This window comes from Martes martes (assembly GCF_963455335.1).
Source record: "Martes martes genome assembly, chromosome: 8".
NCBI classification, from domain to species: Eukaryota; Metazoa; Chordata; class Mammalia; order Carnivora; family Mustelidae; genus Martes; species Martes martes.
Genome location: NC_137895.1, coordinates 136,036,920 through 136,061,718, shown reverse-complemented (window position 1 = coordinate 136,061,718; position 24,799 = coordinate 136,036,920). Strand labels below are relative to the sequence as shown.

Genomic DNA, 24,799 nt, shown 5'->3' with positions numbered 1-24,799 from the left:
TCTATCAGTCCGACGAAGAATGGTACAGGAAAGAGCTGGGGGACACTGGGCTTGATGCTGAGCTTTTCCACTTACAGCATAAGTAAATACTTAGAGCGTTTCAGCAGAGTGATGTCACCTCCCTGCCTCTCACCTTCTCATTTATAAAAAGGGGTAGCATTGTCTATTTCACTGGATCACCGAAAGACTCGATCAAAAAGTATGTAAAACGCTTCCAGGGCTTGGTACGTACTGGCCACTCCATGGTACTTACTGTGACTCCAAAGTGTGCACCACATTTAATGTTTAGGTACTGGTGTGTATTTCAGCAAAAATCATTAACTACTCTGTGTTGGGCACTATGCTGGGCATTGGGAATGTGCTCTAATGATCAAAACCATGATGCTTCCCAAATCTATGGCGCTTACAGATAGGCTATTTGCCTACAGGGTTGCACGTAAAATGCCCAAATGGCTGGAGGAAGCTGAATTTTGGACGTGAAGATGAAACTGATGACCTAGAGCATGAAGTAAGCCAATGAATGACGCACAAGCAACGTTCATGTTTCCCCTCGTTTGAATCTGGCAATGACAGATAAGAAACAGCATGTTTGTTCTCTACCCTCCAAAACGCATGACTAAATTCAATGGAGAAAAGAAGACAGACTTCCAAAAGTTCCATGGGAATCTAGGATTGGCCCAGAATGGCACAGATGATGGGAACGAATCTGTAGAAAGTTCTACCATGAAAGACATCTGGTAAATGATTCATTAGCCTCTGCTTGGTTGCCAGAAAGAGTCCGTCAGCCAAGTTCCTTAACATGAAGGTGGAAGTAGATCTAGTTACGTAGATTAGGGAAAGGGAAGAGAAGAACGTGTAAACCTTGGGCAAGAAAAAATGTATTTCACAAACATAAATGCGTTGTATTTTGTAATGTATTATGTATTTTGAAAATACGAAAATGTATTTTCTCCTTTCTGTTCCCGAGGATACGTATTTGCCAGTTCCTGGGCTTTAAGCATGAAACTAATCAAGAATCAAAGGGCTATGCTGATCACATTTTCTGTGGCTCTTCTCAGCTCCTCCTCCCACTGAGAGGTTTTCCAAGCTGAAATCAGGAGGCAGAAATCTTGCCTGATCTAGCATGAGGCCTCTTGCTCAACAGAGTCACCAACAAAGGCACGTGGGATAGAAAACAGAGCCAAGTCATGTGCCAGGAACCTGCGGGACGCTCTGTAGCTGTTCCTGAACTGGTAGAGCCCTGGGTTCCAGGCTCTCAGTCCTACTGGGACTAGGACCGGAACCAGAAAGTGCCCAAGCACGGACATACCCAATCGGGAGAACGCATTCTAAGGATCTTACAATTCTTTACAAATCAGTTGTTCAGATTAGTCAACGCCAACTCTGTGCCCCTCACTGTGATGAGCCGAGTGAAGTACTTCGGGCCCATCAGTGAAGAGGGGAGCCAAGAACCCCCAGGGAGACGGTGAATGATTCTTCATAGGACCTGAGGGGACCTGCGACAAATGTCCAATGTTGCCAAGCCTGTGGACACATCGCGAAAGCTCCGTGCTCTGGAGCCATCTTCCTCTTCACCAGCGGGCATGACACTGTGTACAAGGCTCCCGTGCCAACCAAGCTTTTCACTTGGTACCCTGGCCTCGGGGCAGCTGAGAGCTGCTAAAACAGGCAGCGGTTTTCCAAACATTCCAAGGCAGCGACAGGCTTTAGAAATTGCCTAGAGGCTTCTGACATGTGTTTGGCCGGTCTAGGGTGGTTCTCCAGGAAAGAGGCCAGGCTGTCGCTTAGAAGCCGGCAGAGTGCAAGCCAGACTTCCAGTGCCCAGTAATGGCATTTTCAGACCAGGAATGAGGGAGGAGGGGAGAAGAGCAACCAGGGTGACGTCTTTCGCTACACTGCTCTTGCACCACGTGCGGAAATCCCTCCCGAAATGCCGGGGTTTAGTAAGAAGATTCCTGATGGTTCTCCCCCCGGAAGTAGAAGATCCTGGGCCCTAGAGCGGATTGGGTTTGAAGTTAAGGCCTGATGTGACTCAGGCAGCTGAAGATACGAGTCACTCGAGCTGCTGTAGCCTTTGGGTGATTTAATGACCTTTGTGTGAAGGTGCAGAACGGACCATGCATTTTACTCTTTGGGTGTTTCTTAATATTTACTGGGAAATAATTTAAGTGTAATAATTTTGTTGAATTCTACAAATGCACACTACAGAAGCTGTCATTATAAGTAATTTACATTATTTGAGGTTTGACAATATGAAGATATAAATAGCATTTTTTAAGGATTTTATTTATTTATTTGACAGAAAGAGAGATCACAAGAAGGCAGAGAGGCAGGCAGAGAGAGAGGGAAACAGGCTCCCTGCTGAGCAGAGAGCCTGATGTGGGGCTCGATCCCAGGACCCTGAGACCATGACCTGAGCCGAAGGCAGAGGCTTAAACAGTATTTTTTAATTTGCATTTTTTAGTCACTAGTACATTTGACTTTCATAATCTTATTGAATCTTATTTCCTTTTTGTAAATTATTTCATATTCTTTGCTCATTTCTTATATAAGATTACTATTAATTGACCTGGAATGGCTCTTTATCTATTAAAGATAAACCCTTGGCTGCATAAATTTTCCAGCCTTCTGTCCACTTTTATTTTGTTTTTACTTAAAAGTTTTAATGTTTTGGGGCGCCTGGGTGGCTCAGTGGGTTAAAGCCGCTGCCTTCGGCTCAGGTCATGATCCTGGCGTCCTGGGATCGAGCCCCGCATCGGGCTCTCTGCTCAGCAGGGAGCCTGCTTCCTCCCTTCTCTCTCCGCCTGCCTCTCTGCCTACTTGTGATCTGTCTGTCAAATAAATAAATAAAATCTTTAAAAAAAAAAAAAAAAGTTTTAATGTTTTTATATAGCTACAGTTGCTGATTTTTTTTATATAGCTACAGTTGCTGATTTTTTTTCCCCTTTAAAATTCCTTTTCACGGCTTTTAGGCTTAAAAAGTCTTTCCCTACTTCAAAATTAATTAAATAGACATATTTTTATACTTATTTTGGGGTGTGGTTCATTGATTACATTTGACTGCTTAATCCATATGGAATTCATACTCCGGTAACAGTTTTACATGTTTATAAATTGGTATAGCCTTCTAGAAAACGTGGTTTTAATATCTGTAAAAGGCACAAATTAGTTAGCAGTCCTTGCCCCAGTAATCCTGCTTCTAAGAATCTAACTTAAGAAAATGATTGACATGTGGTCAAAGATTTCTACATGAAGACAGTTATCCCAAGGCTGTTTATAATTAGTGAAAAAGGAGGCAACTTCAACTCTCTCACTGGTGGCAGAGTGAGTCACTGTTTTTCAGCTGCACTATCCAATACAGTAACCACTAGTCACACGGGGCTACTTAAATTTAAATGTATTAAAATTAAATAGGATTTTTAAAATGTCAGTTCCTCAGTGGCATTAGTCTCATTTGGAGTGCTAATAGCCACCTGTGGCTAGTGGTTGCCACACGGGATACCATAGGTAGAGAACATCCCTATTCTCATAGGAATTTCTATGGAACAGTACTGGCTTATGGCCATTAAGCTCAGCTTTTTAAAGAATATTTGATAATATTATATATATTCATAATATAAGGGCAAGTGAAAATATCAAAATACAAGACATTTGGTGGTAACACAAATTCATATTGGTTGCAGGAATTTTAATTATCAATATTTTCATCAAGTTATGTTTCCTCTCCCCACTGTAAATCCAAACCCTGGCCTCATGAAGGTCATTGCCTTAAAGAAAAAGAAAAAGAAAAAAGAAAGAAAATATGAGGATTTACAGGTGCGTAGACATTTCATGACACACACGGAGAACCTAGCATGCGGCACCTACTCAGTAACTGCTAATTGATTCAAAATCCAAATGGGAATGACCATGCAGGCTCAGATGCAAGACCTAATTAACACTACGTTCTGCGGCCAACATGTCGCCAAAGAAGCCATGATTCTCCTGTCAGCATGTTATCCAGCCATCAGAGTCACAAAAACTACTTGCAGTGCCTAAAGCAAAGAACTTTACAGAAAATTCAGTAAATAGGACAAGGCTGTGAAGCCTCTCAAACATCAACAGAAAATCAACCACTACAAAGGAATGTTTCACGTATGTGTGATAATCACTTTGGGAAACATTGTCCATAAAGAAACCTTCAGGTAATTTACACCCAACCTTCCCACTGTGAATAACTTAAAAAGCAATATAAAAAATGTATATATTTTTTAAAATCGTGAGAGTATCAAAATAGTGCACAAAATATCCGGGAAAAGATGAAAATTTAAAGAGGCAGGCTCAACGTTTGGGATCACTTTTATCAAAGATGTTCATCAAGGCCAAGGAAGCATCTGAGAAGCTGGGCATCACCTGAGTAGCTAAGGGGGTTAAAAGTTGAAGTCCGGAGCCTACCAGGGAGGGTGCTCTGGTGAACCTCTACATCTTGTGCTCTACAGAAATAAACTAGTCTTGAAAGGACTGCAATCCAGCTTTGAGCCATCTGGGCTGCCCAGAAAAATCTCAAGCCCTGAAAATGGACTAAAATGATCCCTGATTAGGGCACCTGGTTGGCTCAGTTGGTTAAATGGCTGATTCTTGATTTCAGCTCAGGCAGTAATCTCAGGGTCATTGGATCAAGCCTTGCATCAGGCTCTGCACTTAGCGATGAGTCTGCGTCAGGATTCTCTCTCCCTCTGCCCTCCTCCCCACTTGCACATGCTCGCTCTCTTAAAATAAGTAAATAAATCTTTTAAAAAATGATCCCAGATTATAATCCCCCAGGTACCCCAAACTTTCTTTTTTTTTTTTAAGATTTTATTTATTTATTTGACAGAGATCACAAGTAGACAGAGAGGCAGGCAGAGAGAGAGGAGGAAGCAGGCTCCCTGCTGAGCAGAGAGCCTGATGCGGGGCTCGATCCCAGGACCCTGGGATCATGACCTGAGCTGAAGGCAGAGGCTTAACCCACTGAGCCAGCCAGGCGCCCCACCCCAAACTTTCTTTAGCAGAAAAGATCATCACCATAGGCCTTCAATTATTTCTACAAACAAATGTTTGAATATAATGTTCATCATGCAATCAAAAATGACCAGTCACACAAGGAGAGAAGAAAAATAATAAAAACAGATCCAAAGGGGCTCAAGTTTGGAAAGATCAGATACATACTTGATTTATTTAATTTTAAAAATAATCCTTTTATTTTTTTAATTTAATTTTATTTTTTCAGTGTTCCAAGATTCATTGTTTATGCACCACACCCAGTGCTCTGTGCAATACATGCTCTCCTAAACACTCACTTTAAAATAACTATGTTTATGATGTTTGAGAAAATAAAAAGTGTATTGCAAACTGTGTTGTAACTGAAGCTTCTAAAAAGTGACAGAGCAGATCTGAAAAGAACAAAATGGAAAGTTTAGAACTTAAAAATGCAATAACTGAAATAACTCAATGGATGAGTTTGAGAGCAGACTGAATATATCTGAAAAGATAATTGGTGAACTGTAAGATAGGTTTGGAATGAAGTATGGGAAGGCAAAAATTGGAATAAATAGAAGAGAGCAAGGGAAACAGGATACAGAGAAATTTTCTAACACTGGAATCTCAGAAGGAAAAGTGAGCCAAAGTGATTTCAGAAATAATGGCTGAGGATTTTCCCATGAATCCACAAATTCATGAAGTCCTAGGAACCTCAGGCAGAAAAAAAAAATAAGACATCCACATCTGAGACCATCATATTAAAACTACAGAAAACTTAAGATAAAGAAGAAAATCTTAAAAGCAGTCAACAATAAAAGATTATCTTTAGAGGAACAACAGTTAGTATAATTACTGATTTATCCATGGCAACAATGGAAGCCCGGAGACAATGGGATCTATCTTCAAAGGAAAGAAAAAACACTGTCAATGCAAAATTCTATTCCCAGTAAAAATATCCTTCAAGAATGAGAAAGAAATAAAGCATCTTTAGACAAACAGAAACGAAGAGAATTCTTTACCAGCAGATCCACATCTAAGAAGATACCGATGAGTATTCTTCAGGCAAAAGAAAAGTAATCCCAGGTGGAAGGTCCGAGATGCAAGAGGAAAGGAAAAGAATCAAAGTGGAGAAGTCAGCGGGAAGAATTCTGTACAAGGACATGCTGTGGAAGAGCTACATGGAGTTGACTGACAGGGTGAAGATATCTTGCCCCAATACAAGTCAGAAAATATACCTGGCAATCTTCTGAAAGAAAATAGTTAAATCCTATTTTTGCACAGAATATGTTTTTTTACTATTTTGGGGTAGAGGAAAATAAGATGCCATGAAGAAAAAAAAATCAACAGATTCTACATGATTTTTAAAATACAAATGGCCAAAGCTACTTACAAAGTAGTAGCTGAGAAAATATTTACAATGTTTATCAGCTAAGATCAGGTTTAACTACATGTGGAATGTGATCTAAGGGGTGGAAAGAGATAGGGTAGAGGGTTCTTTTGAGGTATGGTATTATTAAACCACATACTTATTATTAATTGATAAAAATAGATAATTAAGAAAGAAAAGCAAGAAAATTAAGTGTTTGATGAATACAGAGTTATAATTTGGTCTGGCAGTCAGTAGCTTTTTCCGTTTTCTGTTATGTGAGGTGAAACTATATTAAAAAAGCAAAGTTGTGATATTTATGATACCAGAGTAAGATAAGGAATAGCTCTTTCCAGTGGTTTGCTAAAAAATTTTTAACAGGGGCACCTGGGTGGCTCAGTCAGTTAAGCGCCAGCCTTCGGCTCAGGTCATGAACTTGGGGTCCCGGGATTGGGTCCCACATTGGACTCTCTGTTCAGCAGCAATTTTGCTTCTCCCTCTCCCTCTTACCTCTGTGCTCTCTCTCTTTCTCTCACTTGCTCTCTCACTCTCTCTCTAATATATAAATAAAATCTTTAAAAAATTTTTAATACTTGTATTTTCAGTATAGTTCAATATTTCAGCATAGACTACATGTCCCCTAATGTTCCTCCTACCCCTAGAATTTTAACATTTATCCTAAATGCAGCAAGAATATCCTGAATTATTGAGATAGAAGTTCTCCGTCCTAAGAGTAGACCAACAGGGCTGCCAATGACTCTGTTCCATTGCTCTGAAAGGTCATCATTACAGAACAGAATTATTCCATCAACAGTAGTGCTGCTGACTGTCCCTCTCACTGTATTCCTGTCTCACATTGTCTACTCTGCCAGCTCCCTTTATTTCCAAGTGCTCCTACAGCATTCCCCTCTGCTCTCATAAAACCACCATCCTGAAATGATAGCTTATGTCAATGGTTGAACTGGATTATCCGCTCTGGAAGGTTCTGTGTAAGCAGGAACAGCTGGGTGGTAAAGCAGACATATGGCATCAACTGAATTTTATTCCCACGGTGCATCATGGTTCCAGGCAAAAGTGAGAAAGAACAAAATTGGCAGCTGGCCTTCACTCACCTGCCGGAGCTTGGTTCCTACCATAGAGGCACTGCTGTCGAGCACAAATACCACGTTCTTGGGCAAAGGAGGTAGGTCTTTGGGGGCAAAGTAGTGCACAAAGTAGCCATTTAGAACCTGGTGCAGGGAAGAGAAAGTAAAAACGGTAGTGCCTGGAAGAGGCAGGAAAACTACCCAAGATGGACAGTCTGTACAACTTCCACAAGTCAGAGCACGAAGTGCACGAAACAGATTTCATAAAGATAAAATCATCCCTTTAAAATTTATCGCCTATGCTGACTAATTCGATTTTAATTATCCACCCGCTATGGCCCTTGTCACTTGGAATTCCCGCTTCCTTCAATACGTGGTTTTAACAAGTTGAGATGTCAAAGCCGTCTACATTCTGGGTGCATGCTAATGCATTTTAATATTCCCACCCTGTCTCTGGAGCAATAAAACCTAAAGGGAAATGAGCCATGGACCAGGCTCTCTTAATTAAAATTGAAGATGAACTAAAATTCTAACTTCATCTAAAACACCGCAGGGAAAATTACATTACAGATTTCATTCGCTCTCCAGATTACTGAAGCAGGAAATAGGAAGGGAACACCCTAGTCCCCTTGGAGACATATTTTAAGTTAAAATAAATTTCTCGGAAGCAGAATGTTCTCCCTCCCTCAGATAAGAACTAGAATCCCTCATTCTGAGTCTAACTGAAAGTATCAAGCAACTGACACAAAGTGGCAACAACAAGCCCATTACCTGGATGTCCCCAATGCTCTGCTCCCTGTTGACGTCATATCTAATGATGAAATCTCCCAAAACGCCATTCTGAGCAATCCGGGCTTGCTGGACCACACTAGGCTTAAAAGTCACTTTGGCAAAAGTGTCATTTTGGTTGATAACAGTAGAAGGAGGAGGCCCAGAATCATCTGCAAGCAAGATATAAACAGAATTCATATCGATATTTTCTGGAAAAGAAGCAGGGATGTTTTGCATGGACACAGGGCTAGATTTGACTTCATTGCAGGTTTATACGCCATATGAACTTCACAGTCTTCACACTGATAGTACATCCCAGTGCAAGAGATGTTACAGATTTCACCTTTATACCTTCTTTTTCACCTTTTATGTAACTTTTCTAAACACACAGAAGTAGAGAGAATAGTAAAATGAACCCCCATCTACATCTCACTCAACTGAACGATTATCAACCTCTTATCATCGTCTGTATCTGTTTTTATGAATCCCCTCACAGTATCTTGCTAGAGTCTTTGAGAACAAATCCCAGACCTCGTATTTCATCCATAGATACTTTGGTAGGTATCTCCAACTGTAAGAACTTTTTTCCGCATAACCACAAAACCATCATCACAAGTTACAAAACCAAGGCTCAGTGCCATCTTATCCCCGAATATACTCAGTCTGCATCGAAATTCTCCCGATTCTTTAGAATGTGTCTCAATATGACTGATTCCTTCAAATCCAGATCAAAAAAGACCACACAGCACATCAGGTTTATGTTTCTTAAATCTCTTTTAATCTACAGGCGTTTCTTCTAATGTTACATAAACATGTTGTAAAACTCTGGTTTTTGTCCTATCGAATTTCTTAGATGCTGCATTTTGTGACTGCTTTGTCTTATCTTTTAACTTGCTCCTCAATTCCCCTGGTTTCTATCCTTGGCTCAAACTGTAACATCTGGCGGAACTAGAAAAAAATAGCGATATCCAGGCAAGAGCTCATTTAATTGGTCTGGGGGATAGCCTGGGCATCAGAGCTTTAAAAATCCCCCATGTGAGTCTAATGTGGAGTCGATGTCGGGAAACACATCTCCGTCTTCTCTACTTCCTGCGTTCTGGTAGGAAAGCTAGACGCTTGCTTAGACACAGGTCCATACCACTGACAAGAACACTTCACAGGTGATGAAATGATGCTGACTGCTTACCACTTTTCCATGTCAGAAGCACACAGTGTCTACTTGTCTGCTTTCAGCTATAGTAAAAAAAGATGGCGGGCTCCCATGTTGTCAATCCGATCACCCATTATAAAGCTCCTCATCGATCTTTCACTTCGTTGTTTTACCAGACACTGATGATGTTTGTCTGTTTCTACTATTTCATTAGAGTTGCAAAAGTGCAGTGTCTAATTCTTGTCACCCCTTTCCTGTGGAAATCTTCCAGAAGAAACACCTCCCACCACCAAGCATTTGGTTGCCCTAGCATCCTGTTTGTCCAGAAAGGTTATGGCTCTTTAAACAAACAAACAAACAAACAAACAAACTGCTCCCAAAGTTTCTCCCAGCATAAATCCTCAAATGCAAATTAGAATTACAGAAAGATAAATCCATAAATGGATTTTATATGATTTAAGAAAAACTAGTGGGATGAAAGATTCAGTGCACCACAGCCCATGTTTTACTCCCGACCTTCATTTACTGTTAGAATAGACAATTACCTCACAGACTACCCACCTTTACAAATCCAAACACCACCATGTCTACATACTCAACAACAGAAATTCAAATTTTTTAGCTCTGCATGCACCAAGAGGAATATAAAAATAGAATGGAGGATACATAAATATCAGTATATGTCAAAACTTTATCCAGATACTGAATCAAAGCCAGGCTTAAAACTCCTGCAAAGCATCTGATCATTTTTAAAAATCTCTTCAAGTTGACACCATACATAAAGTGAGCTGACCAACAATCTTCCATACCTAATTAGCAAAATAAAATAGGAAACAAGGCATAATTTGCCTGTGGTAATTTATACGTAAGAATAAACTTTATCTTGCTAAGGGTTTATTAGACATTAAAATCAAAGGAAGTTTAAACATTTCCTTCAACAGAACAGACAATTAGTTTTCAAAGACAATTTAGGTGTAACCTTAACAGGAACCACAGGGCAGAGCTGATTCTATTATTTTCACCCATGGAGGGCAGAGGTTTCAGGAATGAAGAGAAAGCCAGCAATTAGGAAATCTTATTTTTACTGAAGACAGTTGTATGAAAGATAACATGCTTCCAACAGATCTGCCCATCTGAAGAAGGAGCTGGACAATCTCAATGGCACGGTGACAAATGCCGTCCTCCAGCTCACCAGCATGGTGCCAAAGAACCACTACAGAGAGGAAGGGGGAAAGGCTGAAAATGGAAAGGTCTTTGAAATAGAAGGACCATGTGTGCTCTTCAGAGTCAACCTCTCCTTGGTGATTACTGGTAAACATGGCTGAGAACTCGGAATCATGAATGAACAGAAGGACCTAAGTTCAATACCGTCTCAACCACTCGTTACCTGTGAGACTTTGGGCAAGTTAGCAAGCTTTGGTTATCTCATCTGCAAAATGGGCTAATGGTCTACCAAACTTGCGCTATTGAAAAGATCAAGTGATGTCACGGACCAAAGTCCCTCCTTATCTCCACACCCTTATCCCCACCCTTATCCCTAGATACACTATGCATTTTTTACTACATATATGTGTATTCAAAGCTTAATTTGTAAGTTAGACACAGTAAGTGATTAACAATATTAATAATAAAATACAATGATCAGAACATACTGCAGTAGGAGTCACATGAATGTGGTCTCTCTCTCAAACCATCTTCCTGTGCCATCCTCACCCTTCTTGGGATGACGTGAGAGGATAAAATGGCTACATACTGGATGAAGCGAGTTAAGGGAGGTAGGTGCTGTGACATAGTGTGAAGCTACGACTGCCTTCAGAGAGGGCAACATCTGCTTCCAGGACTGTGGGTGACCAGGGATAACGGTGACTGAGGGACATGAGACCACAGGTAAGGGGGAACGACTGTACTTAGGCCATTCTGATTCATGCCAGCGGATGTTATTATAAACCTTAAAAATATACAAAATAGTAAAAGGGCCAGGGAATTAAATATAAGACAATACAACAGATCGAACTTGGGATACTACGTACAGTGAAAAGGAAAGAATCCCTGCTATTTCTACAGCGTCTCACGGTCATTTTGAGCGGGCACATAGATACAGAAGAGAATACTCTCTATGCTTCCGTTTACATACAGCTCATGAGCAAGCACGATTGGTCCACGGGACGCAGAATAATGGTGAAGAATGGTAGCCACCGCTAGGGGGGTGAGTACCTACTGGGAAAGAGTACGGGAGTCCTTTGGGTTTGTGAAAATACTCTTTATCTTGGCCTGGAAGTAGTTGTCTGGGTGTACACACAGGTGAAAATTCATCAAGCTGTATAAATGAGATTTATACACTTTATTCACATGGACCCTAATTTTTTTAAAAACCTAAACTCACTGGGATCTGCATGGCAGAACAGAATGAGCAGGCATCCCCTAGCATGTAACGGACATTATTTGCCAGAGACAGCCTATCTATTCTTTTCCTTAGGATAAGTCTCTTAGTGTGGGCATTTATATGGGGATTAGGTGTAGTCAGAGTAATTCCAGCTGGCAGAATTAGGACCGGGGTAAGGTTACTGGGAAGCACTCTCTGTTCAGCCTCAGCAAGCTCTAGGAAGGATGTCCTGTGGGCACAGGCGGCAGTCACAACCCATTTCACCGGAAGTGTTCAAGCAGACCCTGGATGCTTCAATCACCTGTGGGGGTGGAGCAGAGCACCTCTCGCGCCATGGTGCCAGACACAGGTCTGGGACACAGGTCTCGTGCCTGCGTCCCAGATCTCCTGTGGGCACATGCAGCAGCATCACCTGCGAACTTGCTAGAAACACAAATTCTTGGGCCCACTCACAAACTCTGGAAGGGGGGCCCCAGAAAGCTGTATTTTAATAAGCCTTGCACAGCACCAGGTTATATCCAACTTTCAAAGTCTACATTAGATTGACCCCCTTCATACTATCGGCATGTACCGACTCTTCCTTGTTCCAGATCTCTCTCATTGAAATGCTCTTTACGACTCCCCTGAATTAATACCATTCATGGTTGAGTGAAAGCACCGAGGATTAAAAAGTATAATTTCTCTCTTCATAATTCATTTGACTGGGCTCTTTGATATAAGCCAGGAGAAAGATAGTGTATTATTATTTTGGTTTCCTATTGACCTCTGATGTTTGCTAGTTCATGATGAAAATTCATGAGATTCCTCTAAATGGGCTTATTTTCTATGCCCAAAGAGTGGGTTGGTTCCCACTTTGGTTAAACAGCAAGAAGCCTAACTCCTGGGCTGACTTCCACCCATTAAGTCTCAGACTGTGAATGTGACCCAATGAATTTTCCACTGACTATCAAAAAAAAAAAAAAAAAAAAAAGTTTGCTGGGAAAAATTCCAGAGCAATAACTCTAGAAAATAAAATCCTCCTTTTACTAGAGAAGGAAAAAAAACCTTTTCGTCCACGAGGTCAATCTAGGCTGCCCCAGAGTTACTGACCAACATCCCAAACCAGAATAATAGTGTTTAGCTTTTCCTTATGTGAATCAGGGCTCATAGAGCTTACAGCCACAAAACTTGATTCGCAGGCCCGCCACTGTCACGGCATGTGACAGTGAGCACAATGAAGTTGATTCGCAGGCCCGCCACTGTCACGGCATGTGTTCTAAACATAATGAAGAGGGCAAGCGAAGAGGCTGGGAGCAGACCAAAAGAGTGAGACTCTGACCTACTTTTCTAATGAGAGCACACATGTCTCTTCCTGCTCTTGGCTTGCTCTCGTCCATGCCCGCTTGGTTAGGGGAAGGAGTGCAGTGCCGTGATTGCTCTGAATTGGAGGCGCGAATCTCATGTCATCTTCCCGTTTTGACGCAAACATCCATGCTCTCATTCAAGATGACCCTCTGTGGTCCACCAGGGCCTCAAGGGCGTCCTTGGGAAGGTTCGCTAACCTCTCCTTCTCCACCCTCTCCTCCCTGCTCCTCAGGTCACCAGCATCCTCTGGATACGCTCTCCCTGTCTAGAGTCCAGTATTTTTGAACAAGAAGATACGAGTTATTTTAGAAGGTACATAATACCAAAGAAAGTGGGCTCTAAGATTTGACAGACTCAAAATGACTGACTTAATATCTCTAAGCCTCAGTCCATCCATTCGACTGGAGTAAATCCACGTCAGAGAATCACTGTCCAAGTGAAGTGAGATCACGTATATAAGGCATTGAACATGGTGCGGGTACGTGGAAAGTGCTCAAGACTTAGGAGCCCCCGCCTCTGTTCCTTCTGAAGGAGTTTCTTATTCTCTTTGTCTTGGGTAAAGGGAAACTCATGCGGGAAAAAAATACTCTCTGATAATATACAGTTTACATTTTTGCCGTAACAGTTTTCTCCATACAACTGAGAGCTTAGTGAAAACAAAATAATCATTATTTGGAGGAAAAAAGATAAACCATAATAAACATTCCTAAAAGGGAGTTCAAGAATATTTATAGCGAGAACAATCTTTAAAAAGTATCATGGAGTTGGTAGCTTCCCAAGAGGCCCCTGAAATTATATACAGAATTTCGCATAAAAGTATCCATGTGTGTATTTTTCCTGGACAGAGTGCCCATAGCTTTCCCTAGACTCTCCAAGGAGTCTACATAAGGTTATGAAGCACACACACAAATGCTATTAAATATTCCTCCCACTGATTCTGTCTCGTAATGAAAAAGCCCTTCATATATTTTAGAGAACACGTAGGTCCTTAGTTTTGTCCCGGAACATGGATGTTATTCACAAATAAACATTCTTCTCCTAGACAACCACATGGGGAAAAAAGGAAGTCAATTGCTATGTAACGTGTCTAAAGGTGAAAAGATTTAGAAGCGAAGAACCACAGTCAAGGGCATCATCTGGAAGCTATGCCCTTTGGGGTCAACCGACTCCTTCCTGTCTCCTTCCTGTGGACCCTGGGTTTGCCGACTGTCGGAGGAAGGAGGCCAACACCTGGTGCTTTTACAAAAGGGTTTCCAAACAAACTCTGCCTTCTCATTTCCCTTGGAAAGTGGTCTAAACTGTCCACGTTTGTTTACGTAACCTGCTCGCCTGGACCCCAGTAGGGAGATTTCTTCAATATGGGACAGTCAAAAGTATTGTGAATAATGGGACAACTACCCTTTGATGGGAGCAATACAGACAAAATTCTGCTGGTCCCCCTGCTTATGTGCTCTCTCTCTCTCTCAAATAAATAAATAAAATCTTTAAAGAGAGAGAGAGATCCTGGATATCAACCTTTTATCTGTACTGTCATTTGCAAATATCTTCTCCCATTCCGTGGGTTGCTTTGAGAGAGAGAGAGAGAGTAAATCTTAAAAGTTTGCATCACAACAAAAAAAATCTCCATAACTGTGTGGTGATGAATGTTAACTAGATTTAGTACGGAGATCGTTCTGCAGCATATATAAATATAGAATCATCACGCTGTACAACTGAAACTAAGATAATGCTGTGCATGAGTCACATGTCAATAAAAAATGTATACTGGCGAGGTCTCAGGGGAAAACGTGGTAAAGTTGGGCAATAAAGATGAGAAGGAATTCGGTTAAATACCCTCATAAGCCTCCGAGTATCCTTTTCTTATGGGAAAGGTGTTTTGTCCCCTAGATTAATAATAGGTGTTTGAAATCTTTTTGGAAAAGAGCATCATATAGATAGGATGGCAACAACTTAGCAGAGGATACTAATGCAGACTGACAGATGGAAGAGTTCCAATTCAACTCTGTCACTTTATAAAGTAGTACTTGTCCAAATTTTTTAGAAAGTTTGCCTTCTTCACTAGTTGCTCACTGCTCTTTCTTCCTAAAATACTACCTTCCTGAGCCTCAGCTTTCCCTGTGTGACTGACGTTCCAGAGAAACTACACATGAACCAAGTCAACTCTCACACATTCTACACACAGTTACGCCCTAAAAGCATGTGCTATATCCCTTCCTGGTATCGTTTTGAGTCCACAGAAAACCTTAAATACTAGCTCTTTAAGTATCTGAGACTGAACCAAAGGAAAACCTACCAAAAATGGTGCCAGAGCAGCATAGGAGTCTACGATCAAGAGATTTCTGTTAGATGCCTCTACACTGCCCACCTGCATGAAGGTGGAACATGGCTCAGTCACTGGGAAACTCTTCACAGCATTTCACAGATTCAACCGGACAGAGGGTTTTCTTTTATCGTTCAAAACTGCCAACTCTACATACCCACCAGGATGACTACTATCAATAAGATAGAAAATAACTAGTGCTGGAGAGGATGTGGGAAAACCGGAGCTCTTGGGCCCTGTGAGTGGGATTGTAAAATGGCACAGCACTACGGAAGACAGTATGGAGGCCCCTCCACAGATTAAAAACAGAACTACCAGATGATCCAGTAATTCCACTTTGGGGTATATGCCCAATAAAATTGAAAGCAGGATCTCGAAGATCACGTACACCATGTTTATTATAAGCAGCACTATTCACTGTAGCAAAGAGTGGAAGAAACCCAAGTGTCCTTCAGCGAATGTGGTCTACGCATACAACGGACTCTTTTCCAGCCATGGAAAGGAAGGAAATCCAGCCACAATACGGCTGACCCTTGCGGGCATTACACTAAGTGAAATAAGCCAGTCACAAAAAGACAAATACTGTGTGATTCCACTTACACGAGGAACCTAGAGTAGTCAAACTCACCGAGACAGAAAGGGAATTGGTAGTTGTGAGGGGCTGAGGGGTGGGGTGGGGTGGGGGTGAACAGTAACAGGGAGCTGTTGTTGAATGAATATAGAATCTCAGTTTGGAAAGTTGAAAAAGTTCTGGAGATTGGTTGCCCAACGGTGTAAATAAACTCGGCACTATTCAGCTGTACTTAGAACTGGTTAATTAAGATGGTTAAGTTAACGTTATGTGTTTTTTACCACAATTAAAGACTTTTTTAATTCTTAAGAATTACTGACTGGAAGTTCTTCGATGGCAGTGACAATGTCTTGGATACCTTTAGGTTCCAGGCGTCTGGCACAGCTGCCAGGAACGTGGAGAGAACTCAAGACAAGCTTGTTGAACGGTTAACATGGAGATGCCTCGACACATTGGCCCATAGTTGGGCAGATGAAGCGGGGAGCCTTTCAAGAGAATCCATCTTGAGAGTGTTTTGGGGGCAATGGCAGGTGCTCTCAGTAACCCACGTCACATGCCATGGGCACATCTCTGGCTTCAGCCACAGCTATGGTGGGCAGTGCCACATGCCCGACAAAAATCCACCTCATACACCAACCAGGCAACAGGAAGAGGGAAGAGATAGAGTGCAGTCTCCCCAAGAAGAGTAGGTTGCTCACCAATGTCAAGTTCAAGAGAGAAGACCACCCTCCCGGGTCTCTTGGAGCCATCCTGCTCACAGCTGGCCCTGACCGAACTACAACCCACGTCAGAACGAACAACATGGTTCTCATATCAGCATTAAAAACAAAACAAAACAAAACCAACTATGGAGCCAAATGATTCATACCTGAATAATTTCTGCACTGAACAATGCTGGAAACCCTCACATAACAACCAGATTATTATTTCCTGGCAAATGCACAGAGGCCAAACAGGGCCATTCCCTTCCAAATACAGAGTGGAGACTGGATCTGGGGGAAGAATACAGAGCAGCAGGGAGCTGGGACCAGGGGTGAACCATCAGTCACAATGCAGTCCTTCAATAGAGCAGAGCTGCCAGATTTAGCAAATAAAAACACAGGATGCCCAGTTAAATCTGAATTTCAGATAAACAACAAAAGATTTTTTTAGTGTAAATATGTCCCAGAGATTGCACAGGATATAACTGTGTATCTGAAGTTCAAGCTTAACTGAGCATCCTATATTTTATCTGGTAACTCAGGAAAAGGAGATCTATGTATTTGTAACCAGTCTTCTGGAAACAAATTCTGCCTCTTAATCCCCCCTTCACAACAAAATAAGAGCTATACTCAAGATCTGGCAAAATTAACCAACTTAAACAAGGGAAGTGTTGAAAATCTAGTTGCATTCTTTTATTTTTTCAAGTCCTTTGCCCATGTCTTAATTGGACTGTTTATCTTTTCTTGGTTGAGTTGTAAGAATTCTTTATATATTCTGGACACCAGATGCTTTGACATAGGATTTGCAAATATTTTTCCCATTCTGTAGCTTGTCTTTTTAGAATGTATTTTAAGAGCACAAACTGATTCCCTTTAGCTGTCTTCTGTGTTCTTTAGTATGGGACCCCCTCAAAGATGAACCAGATACTGGGAGCAAATAAAGACAGTTATGATGGTCTCCTAGCCCCTGAAACTAAAATTCCCTTTTAATGTCAGATTAGGGTGATTTCACATGAGTCCACTGGTTTTGACAAAGATGAGGAGTTGAGATCACTTAAGAACTCCAGCTGGGAAACTTGGAAACAGAGTGAGCAGCCCAGGACTAGAGTTTTAGGGAATGAAGAGGTAGAAATGGAGTCAAGTAACGCTTGAAAACAAGAAGACAATCCTCTGGTTTCCATCCCTGGGAACTCTAATTTAACTGGCATAGGTAATAGATCTCCAAAAGCTCCCTGGCTGATCGTAACATGCACTGATGATCAGGACCCTCTGAGCCAAAGGAGCTGTGTGAAACTGGCATGTCCACACGTGAAGGTGGACAGTAAGCCAGGATCCGAAAGGTGGGAGCCTCTGCTCTCACTGTGGTCTGGGGAAAAGTGGGGAACAGCAGGAGAGGTCCAGAAAGCCATGGTGGGAATCAAGGAAAAGAGAGAAGCTCTTCTGACCCCAAAAATGCCCTGAATGATTGTATTTATCTTTTCCAAGAGAAGATGGGATACCTTATTTAAGGAGCTCAAGACTATACTAGAAAGACTGCACCAACTCCACTGGGATGGCCTGTTGGCACTTTTCCATTTCACATTCCATCTATGTTGATGAACAGAAGAAGCTGCATATGGGAAGAGGTTATTTTCCACCAACTGTGTGAGTAATTCTATGTTGGCCTGTATCCAATAGTAAAAACATGTAGGTGGAAAAGAAGAACGATACACACTTAACAAGGATCGAAAGTATTCTGTAGGTTCAGATCTTGACATAGTTATTAATCCCCTAAAGTCTGCTAGTAAGTTCAAAGTAAGGGTTCCCAACATTTGTAGGGCTTCAGAATTACCTGGGGTGCTTTAAAAAATACAGCTATCTGAAGAGACACAGCACGTGGATTAGTCGATGCCTGGGGCTGGGGTGGGAACAGGGAGTGACTGCAGAGATACAAGGATCTTTTGGGGTGATAGAAATGTTCTAAAACTGGATTGTGGTAATGGCTGCACAACTCTGCAAATTGACTAAAAATCAACGAATTATACACTTAAAATGAACAAATTTTATCCTGTGTAAACTAAACCTCAATAAAACTGTTTTAAAAACCGAAGAATATAAAGGGGAAACTATGAAAGCCATAGAACCATACCTATTTAGTGGTAGAAAAATATGCAGCATTATTCTTTAACTTTACAACTACATGAACATGTCAAAAGCACTCATATATTTTTTGGTTTCTAGTATAAATTTGTAAGAGTATCACACCCAAAAATATAGCTTCCTAGTCCTTACCTTGAGAAATTCCCATTCACGTGTTTGAGGTGGGACTCAGGCATCTGTATCTTTTTTTTAACCGCTCCAGGTGACTAAAGGGTATAACCAGGTTTGAGTGTCATTGATGTAAAGCAAAAGAGGAAAAAACAGGCAAGCCACCTTATTTCTTTATCTCATTCGATTTTACTCTCAGCTGTCAGGTTTCTTATCATAAATAAAAATTTTCTGCCAAAAACAATCTGGAGGGGCACCTGGGTGGCTCAGTGGGTTAAAGCCTCTGCCTTCGGCTCAGGTCATGATCCCAGGGTCCTGGGATTGAGTCCCACATCGGGCTCTCTGCTCCGCAGGGAGCCTGCTTCCCTTCCTCTCTCTCTGCCTGCCTCTCTGCCTACTTGTGATCTGTCAGATACATAAATAAAATCTTAAAAACAAAACAAAACAAAACAATTTGGAATCATGGAGAACACAGTGATTTAGGTGCCCTGGAACAACAAGAAGTTCAAGATTTTGACACAGAATGTGAAACAACCAGCCTTGAACCAGCCGCACGCATGGAATAGCTATCTTGGCACACACCTTCAGAAGCCCACGCATCCCATGATGTTCCAGGAAAGTCTTGGTTTCAGAAACTCTGTCCCACTGAGCTCACAAATCACCAAAATATTTTAGGAAGGAAAGGAACTGAGAGTGGGCAGGCATAAGAGAGAGGAAGTCTTGTGTTTCACTAGACACCAATTTATAGTTTTTTAGATTTTGAACCATGTACATGGGTTAAATGTTTTAATAATCCAGTAAGTATAAAGCTTGGGCTTCCAAATTACATCTCACAGAAGTAGCTTGTACACCGAGTAGGAGCTCATGAATTTACAGTGCGATGGCTCTGGGCCCGATCCTGATATACCAGATAACTAAACTGTTAAAGGCAGGCTCTAATGCTTTGAGCATTTCTTTTCATTCTTACACAACTAGGGAGAGATGTAGAATGTGATCTCACACCCTCAGGATTTTATAATCTTCTACATACCCAGTTCAGTGGGTGAGCGTATGAATTTGGAGTCAGACAGCTTTATGCTCAGATTCTGTTTCTAATGATAATTAAATATGAGTCCTTGTTCTTAAACTCTGTAAACCTTAGCTTGCTCACAAATGAGGATAAAAAGTACAACCTAAGAGGGCTGTTATAAAGACTGAATGAGATATAATACAGCAAGTACTGAGTCTAGTACCAAGCACACAGTAATCCTAATCCAGAAGTGCATCCCTAAGGATGCAACGGGGCCAGTGGTCAGAGATTTGCTTTAAGAAATTCCAGAAGTCTGATCGCTCAGTGGTAGCCAGATCTAGAAGAGGAATGTACTGGCATGGGTCCACATTCACACAATTACAGCTCATGTTCTGGTGCAAGCCCAATTCTAGTTTGATCTCTACCCTGGATTTCTTTTGCTAGCACGCAATACTGTCCAGAGAGAAATCACAACAACCTGTGCCTCTCCGTGCTGGGGCTGCCATTTTGCAGGGACAGTTAACAGCTGAGTGCTGAAGGACAGGAATGAGCAGCCAACAGGGAACCGGTCCACTGCACCTGGCTTGGATACATACTTGTGAAATCTCCATGCTTTGGAAGGCAGTATATCCGCTTTGGTACAAAAAGCTAAGAAAACAACTTTCTTAAAAATAAACAGATTCCCAAGAGATCAATGGTCTGGAAAAATTCCTCTGAGATTCTCACAGGCCCAGGATATAAACAGTAAGCAACTTTTCGGCTAACAATCACTAATTCACAGGGCCTCCAAATATAACACATGCGCATACACCACAACTCATACACATCCCTGAAGAGTTGCAGTGGTTCTGAAACTGAGGCAAAGCACACACATTTCGTTACTACAGCAGGACCACCTGAGGAGTCTCCCAATGCTGAGTGCCTCCACACGTGGCTGAGCCCCGGGCCCTGTCCCAGACACGTGGGCCACAGCAACCCGGGCCTCTCAGAGATCCCAGCAACTCATAGAGAATCTTCTTCCTCCTAAAAACATCCCTCTTTCACATGGCTGATCATAGGAGAATTTCCCTACAGACTATGATGAGGAAGAAATGGAATTTTAAATCATCCTTCGTTATTAGTTTGGGTGTGTATTTCTTTTTCTTTCCTAAATTGCAAGCAGGTAATTAGCTATCTACTGTTTGAAAGGCATTGTGCTAAATACTGTAAGGAAACAAAGCCTTCCCAACCGTTATGCTCTAATAGGGGAGGTAAGATTTGCACAGAAAAAGTCAATATAAGGTGATAATGGTGGTAATAATAATAATAATAATAATACTTCGTTATTAAGTCCTTACTCTGGGCCAGGCACTTTACATGCACACACACTTCCCAATGACCTTGTGAAAGAGTTACTGTCCCTGCTTTACAGGGCAAGCGGAGTCTTCCAAGACCTAGATAATTTTTGTCAGGGTTCTAGTTAACAGCTGAACTAAAGTCCATTAACCACACACGGTGGCCTCCAGGACATAAGAATGGTGTATTATATTTCACACCATTTCTCAAAGTCAGACACCTCGACAATATTTTTAATTTTTCAATGTAATCTAGATTAAGAGTATCACACTCAGTCTTGGGAATGGACACATAACAAAAGACGTGAGTCCCCCACAGAACCAGGACACTCTCCAGTCTCTGAGACGAAACTCGTTGTCCCATGGAGAGTCATGAGGGGAACTTCGTGCAGGCAAGAGTAAAGCGCATCTTCTGCACAGTTCATTCTTCCGCACACCAGCCCTGGGTCTTGACTATTTTCACATTATGTTAAATAACAACATTCTCCCCCTCCCCCTTCAAGTCATGTTCCTACTCTCCTCTCAATCCTAAATATTCTTGGCCAAGCAGCCTTCTTTCTCCTTGTGGCCATGGGGCTGAGTTCAGATTCTGCCTGTTCACTTACTGCTCAGCCGTTCCCAGACCTCAATGTCACAGATAGCTGAAATCGAGAGATTCCAATCCTGGTGCAACTTTCTGACACATCGGTCTCATTATTGGATTTGACATGAAGCCTGACTGGTTTACTTAGGATAAGTCCCAACACCCATGAACATTTCGTATAAACCATCAGTTGAAATTAATATAGTAATTAAGATTACATTGTATGGAATTTATCATTATCATTTCAACAAATGGAGTACAATTTTAAAAATCAGAATTTGAGAAAAACCTAAATGGTGGTCTGGTAATGAACCAAAACATTCCTGCACTCAATCAAATGTAGAGTACACAGTTTTCACTATTTAATTTTAGAACGAGTCTCATACATCATTGAAATGTGTATGTTAGTGTTTTAAAAAAGGATTCTTAGAAAAATAACCCTGTAATCCCTCACTCCCTAGTATAAAAGGATTATTTTATAGAACTTTCTAGACATTTGTCAACTTCACATTTAACAAACTTAACACATTTAACATTACAGAGTGTGTACAAGTGTGTCTCTTTCCCCCCATCACATGTTGCATTGTTTCCATAACCATATTTTACTAACCATGTTTGTTTCCCTGCATATTTAGGATGACAGAAAGTTTTTGCTAGTGCAAATGTTACCAAACTGGGTTGCGTGTATAACATTCCCAATATTTTAGATGCCTCACCTGGATTAGATGCTCAGAAAAGAGATTACTCTGTCAGATGATTTAAACACCTTTAAATCTCCGGATGGAACCAGCTTATAAAAACAATACAGGGCATTGCCTTTGTTGTGTTGCTATCTTTCAGATTCTCGCAAATTCTCACAGGCTTTGTTGAAGGGCTGCCATCTGTTATATAGATTCCTCTAAAGCCAACGCCCCACTCTGAGTCAGCACAGGAGACCCGGTGATCGCACTCACCTTCCCCTCTTCCGCTGCCCTTCTGCCTGCTGTGTTGTAAGGGCAGCACCTCCAGTGACTCGATGCCGGACCTCTCCAGAATGTTCACTTCCACCATCAGCCTCCCCACCAGCTGCTGGGGACGCACGCTGATGACGTGCTCGTACTTCCCCAGCCGCCGCTGCAAAAGCTCTTCGTAACTGAGGAGGAAGGCCGCTTTGTCTTTGCTGGGAATCACGACAGAGGCTCTGAACATATCAGTCCCCTTCTCCCTGTAAGGAAAATAAAAGGGAACACAAGGTCGGTCGGAGAGAGCCAGGTTCCCTCACATCCCCTCAGGGCCCTGGCCACTCTCTCAAGAGAGTCCTTAGAAGAAAAACTAGTGTTGGGAAGAGAAGCAAAGGCTGCACTAAAGGAAGGTTACAAAGTTTCAAGGAATACTAAAGAGTACAGAATTCAACTGTTCCTTCCTACCTCTCCTGTAGTCAGGCTTGAGGGAGCCAAGGGAAAAGGGAATATTGAAATAGGTGAACTGCTGGAAAAGAGAGTTTGGGGGTCAAGATATGAATTGCATTCTTCTTTTTACAGGAATGGCCAAATGAGCCTGACATCTGATGTCATTTTAAAATAGCTAAAATCGTAAGTTTTTATAGGTGGTAAAGTTTGGTGGATGTGGCTAGGGATAAGGATAAAGAATAAAGGATTGCAAAGCATATCAAAATATAAGCCATTCCAAACGTTTTCAGTGCTTGGAATGAAGGTTCTTTGATTCAAGATGGCAGGCTGACCATAAAAGGAAAGGGATAGCAAAGGATAAATCCAGGGAATGAGTGGTAGGGTACCATCAGTAGGTACAGCACTTCAAAACATTTTTGGAAGATGGGAAATAGAGCAAGAACTCTACAGCTCAGACTATGGATCAATATACAAACCATCTACAGAACATCAGAGAGACAGAAAGCTCGGGCTCAGCATAAGATGTGAGTGGGAAGGGCACCAAACGCAGGAAGGAGACCTCCAAGCCCATATATGAATGAGTGATTAAGATGACAGCCTTCCTACACTCCTCTTTCCCAGAGCTAAAAAGACACACAACTATTAAGATGGAAAAGCGTCACTGAGAGCTGGGAAGAATGACTGAAGAAAGACTGACACTTAAACCCATTATTGTAAACTCTCAAAACATCAGGTAGAGGACACACAGAAAAGAAGTGGTATTAGACAACTTTAGAGGTACCATTAGCAACACTGGATGTTATGACACTAGGGGCAATGTCTTCAAAGTTGAGATGAAAAATTATTCTCAATCTTAAACTCCGTATGCTGTCAAAATATTAATCAAGGTCTCAGAAAGTCTGCCTCTCATACATCCATTCTGGGGAAGTTACTTCAGAATATACTCCAGCAAAGTGAAAGTGAAAAAAGAAAGAGGAAGAGATGGAATATAAGGAGTAACAAAAGCAACCCAGAAGAAAATGAAAAGAAATCCCAGGGTAAACATTGATGACAAGGCTGCAAAGAATGACAGTATTCCATGGACCTGGAGACACCATTCTTCCATAACTGACAGCTCTGAAATCAGGATGTGCCTCCTGATCGATGATGCCTTCCAACTGCTGTTGGCAATAACATGGATGTCACTGCTTATAGAACTGTCATAGTAATTCATTTAGTCACCATTTCAAAAGAGTTATGTGTCTTGCTAGATGTTAATAGTGACAAATTAAATTTTACCTCATTAGAAAAAAGAAAGATAACTAAAAAGTCCAGGAAAAAACAAATGCACATGTTGTGATCCAACTGAACTAAACTGTGGCATAATTATGAACGACTTACGAATTGTAATCAAAGATAATCCTCATAAGACTCATCTGATAAAGACCACTTGGGACCCACCTGCCGTCCAACAAAGCTAGGTTTCAATAAACTGCTGCAGTAAGCGAGATTACACACCAAAGGCCATGGAGAGAGAATCTGGCCAAACAAAGGTATATAGGATTGGGAG

The 24,799-nt window shown here is 41.5% G+C and overlaps 1 protein-coding gene across 1 annotated transcript in view; it reads right to left on the bottom strand.

The window, feature by feature from the left end:
* ITIH5 (inter-alpha-trypsin inhibitor heavy chain 5) overlaps positions 1 to 24,799 on the bottom strand; it is a gene marked incomplete at its 5' end in the record, with an annotated part of 69,930 nt that overhangs the window by 23,577 nt on the left and 21,554 nt on the right. Inside the window, 3 exons of the mRNA XM_080812480.1 lie at positions 7,477 to 7,593; positions 8,221 to 8,390; positions 22,816 to 23,066. Coding sequence (XP_080668606.1) covers positions 7,477 to 7,593; positions 8,221 to 8,390; positions 22,816 to 23,066 — 538 coding nt within the window. The remainder of the gene's footprint in view (positions 1 to 7,476; positions 7,594 to 8,220; positions 8,391 to 22,815; positions 23,067 to 24,799) is intronic.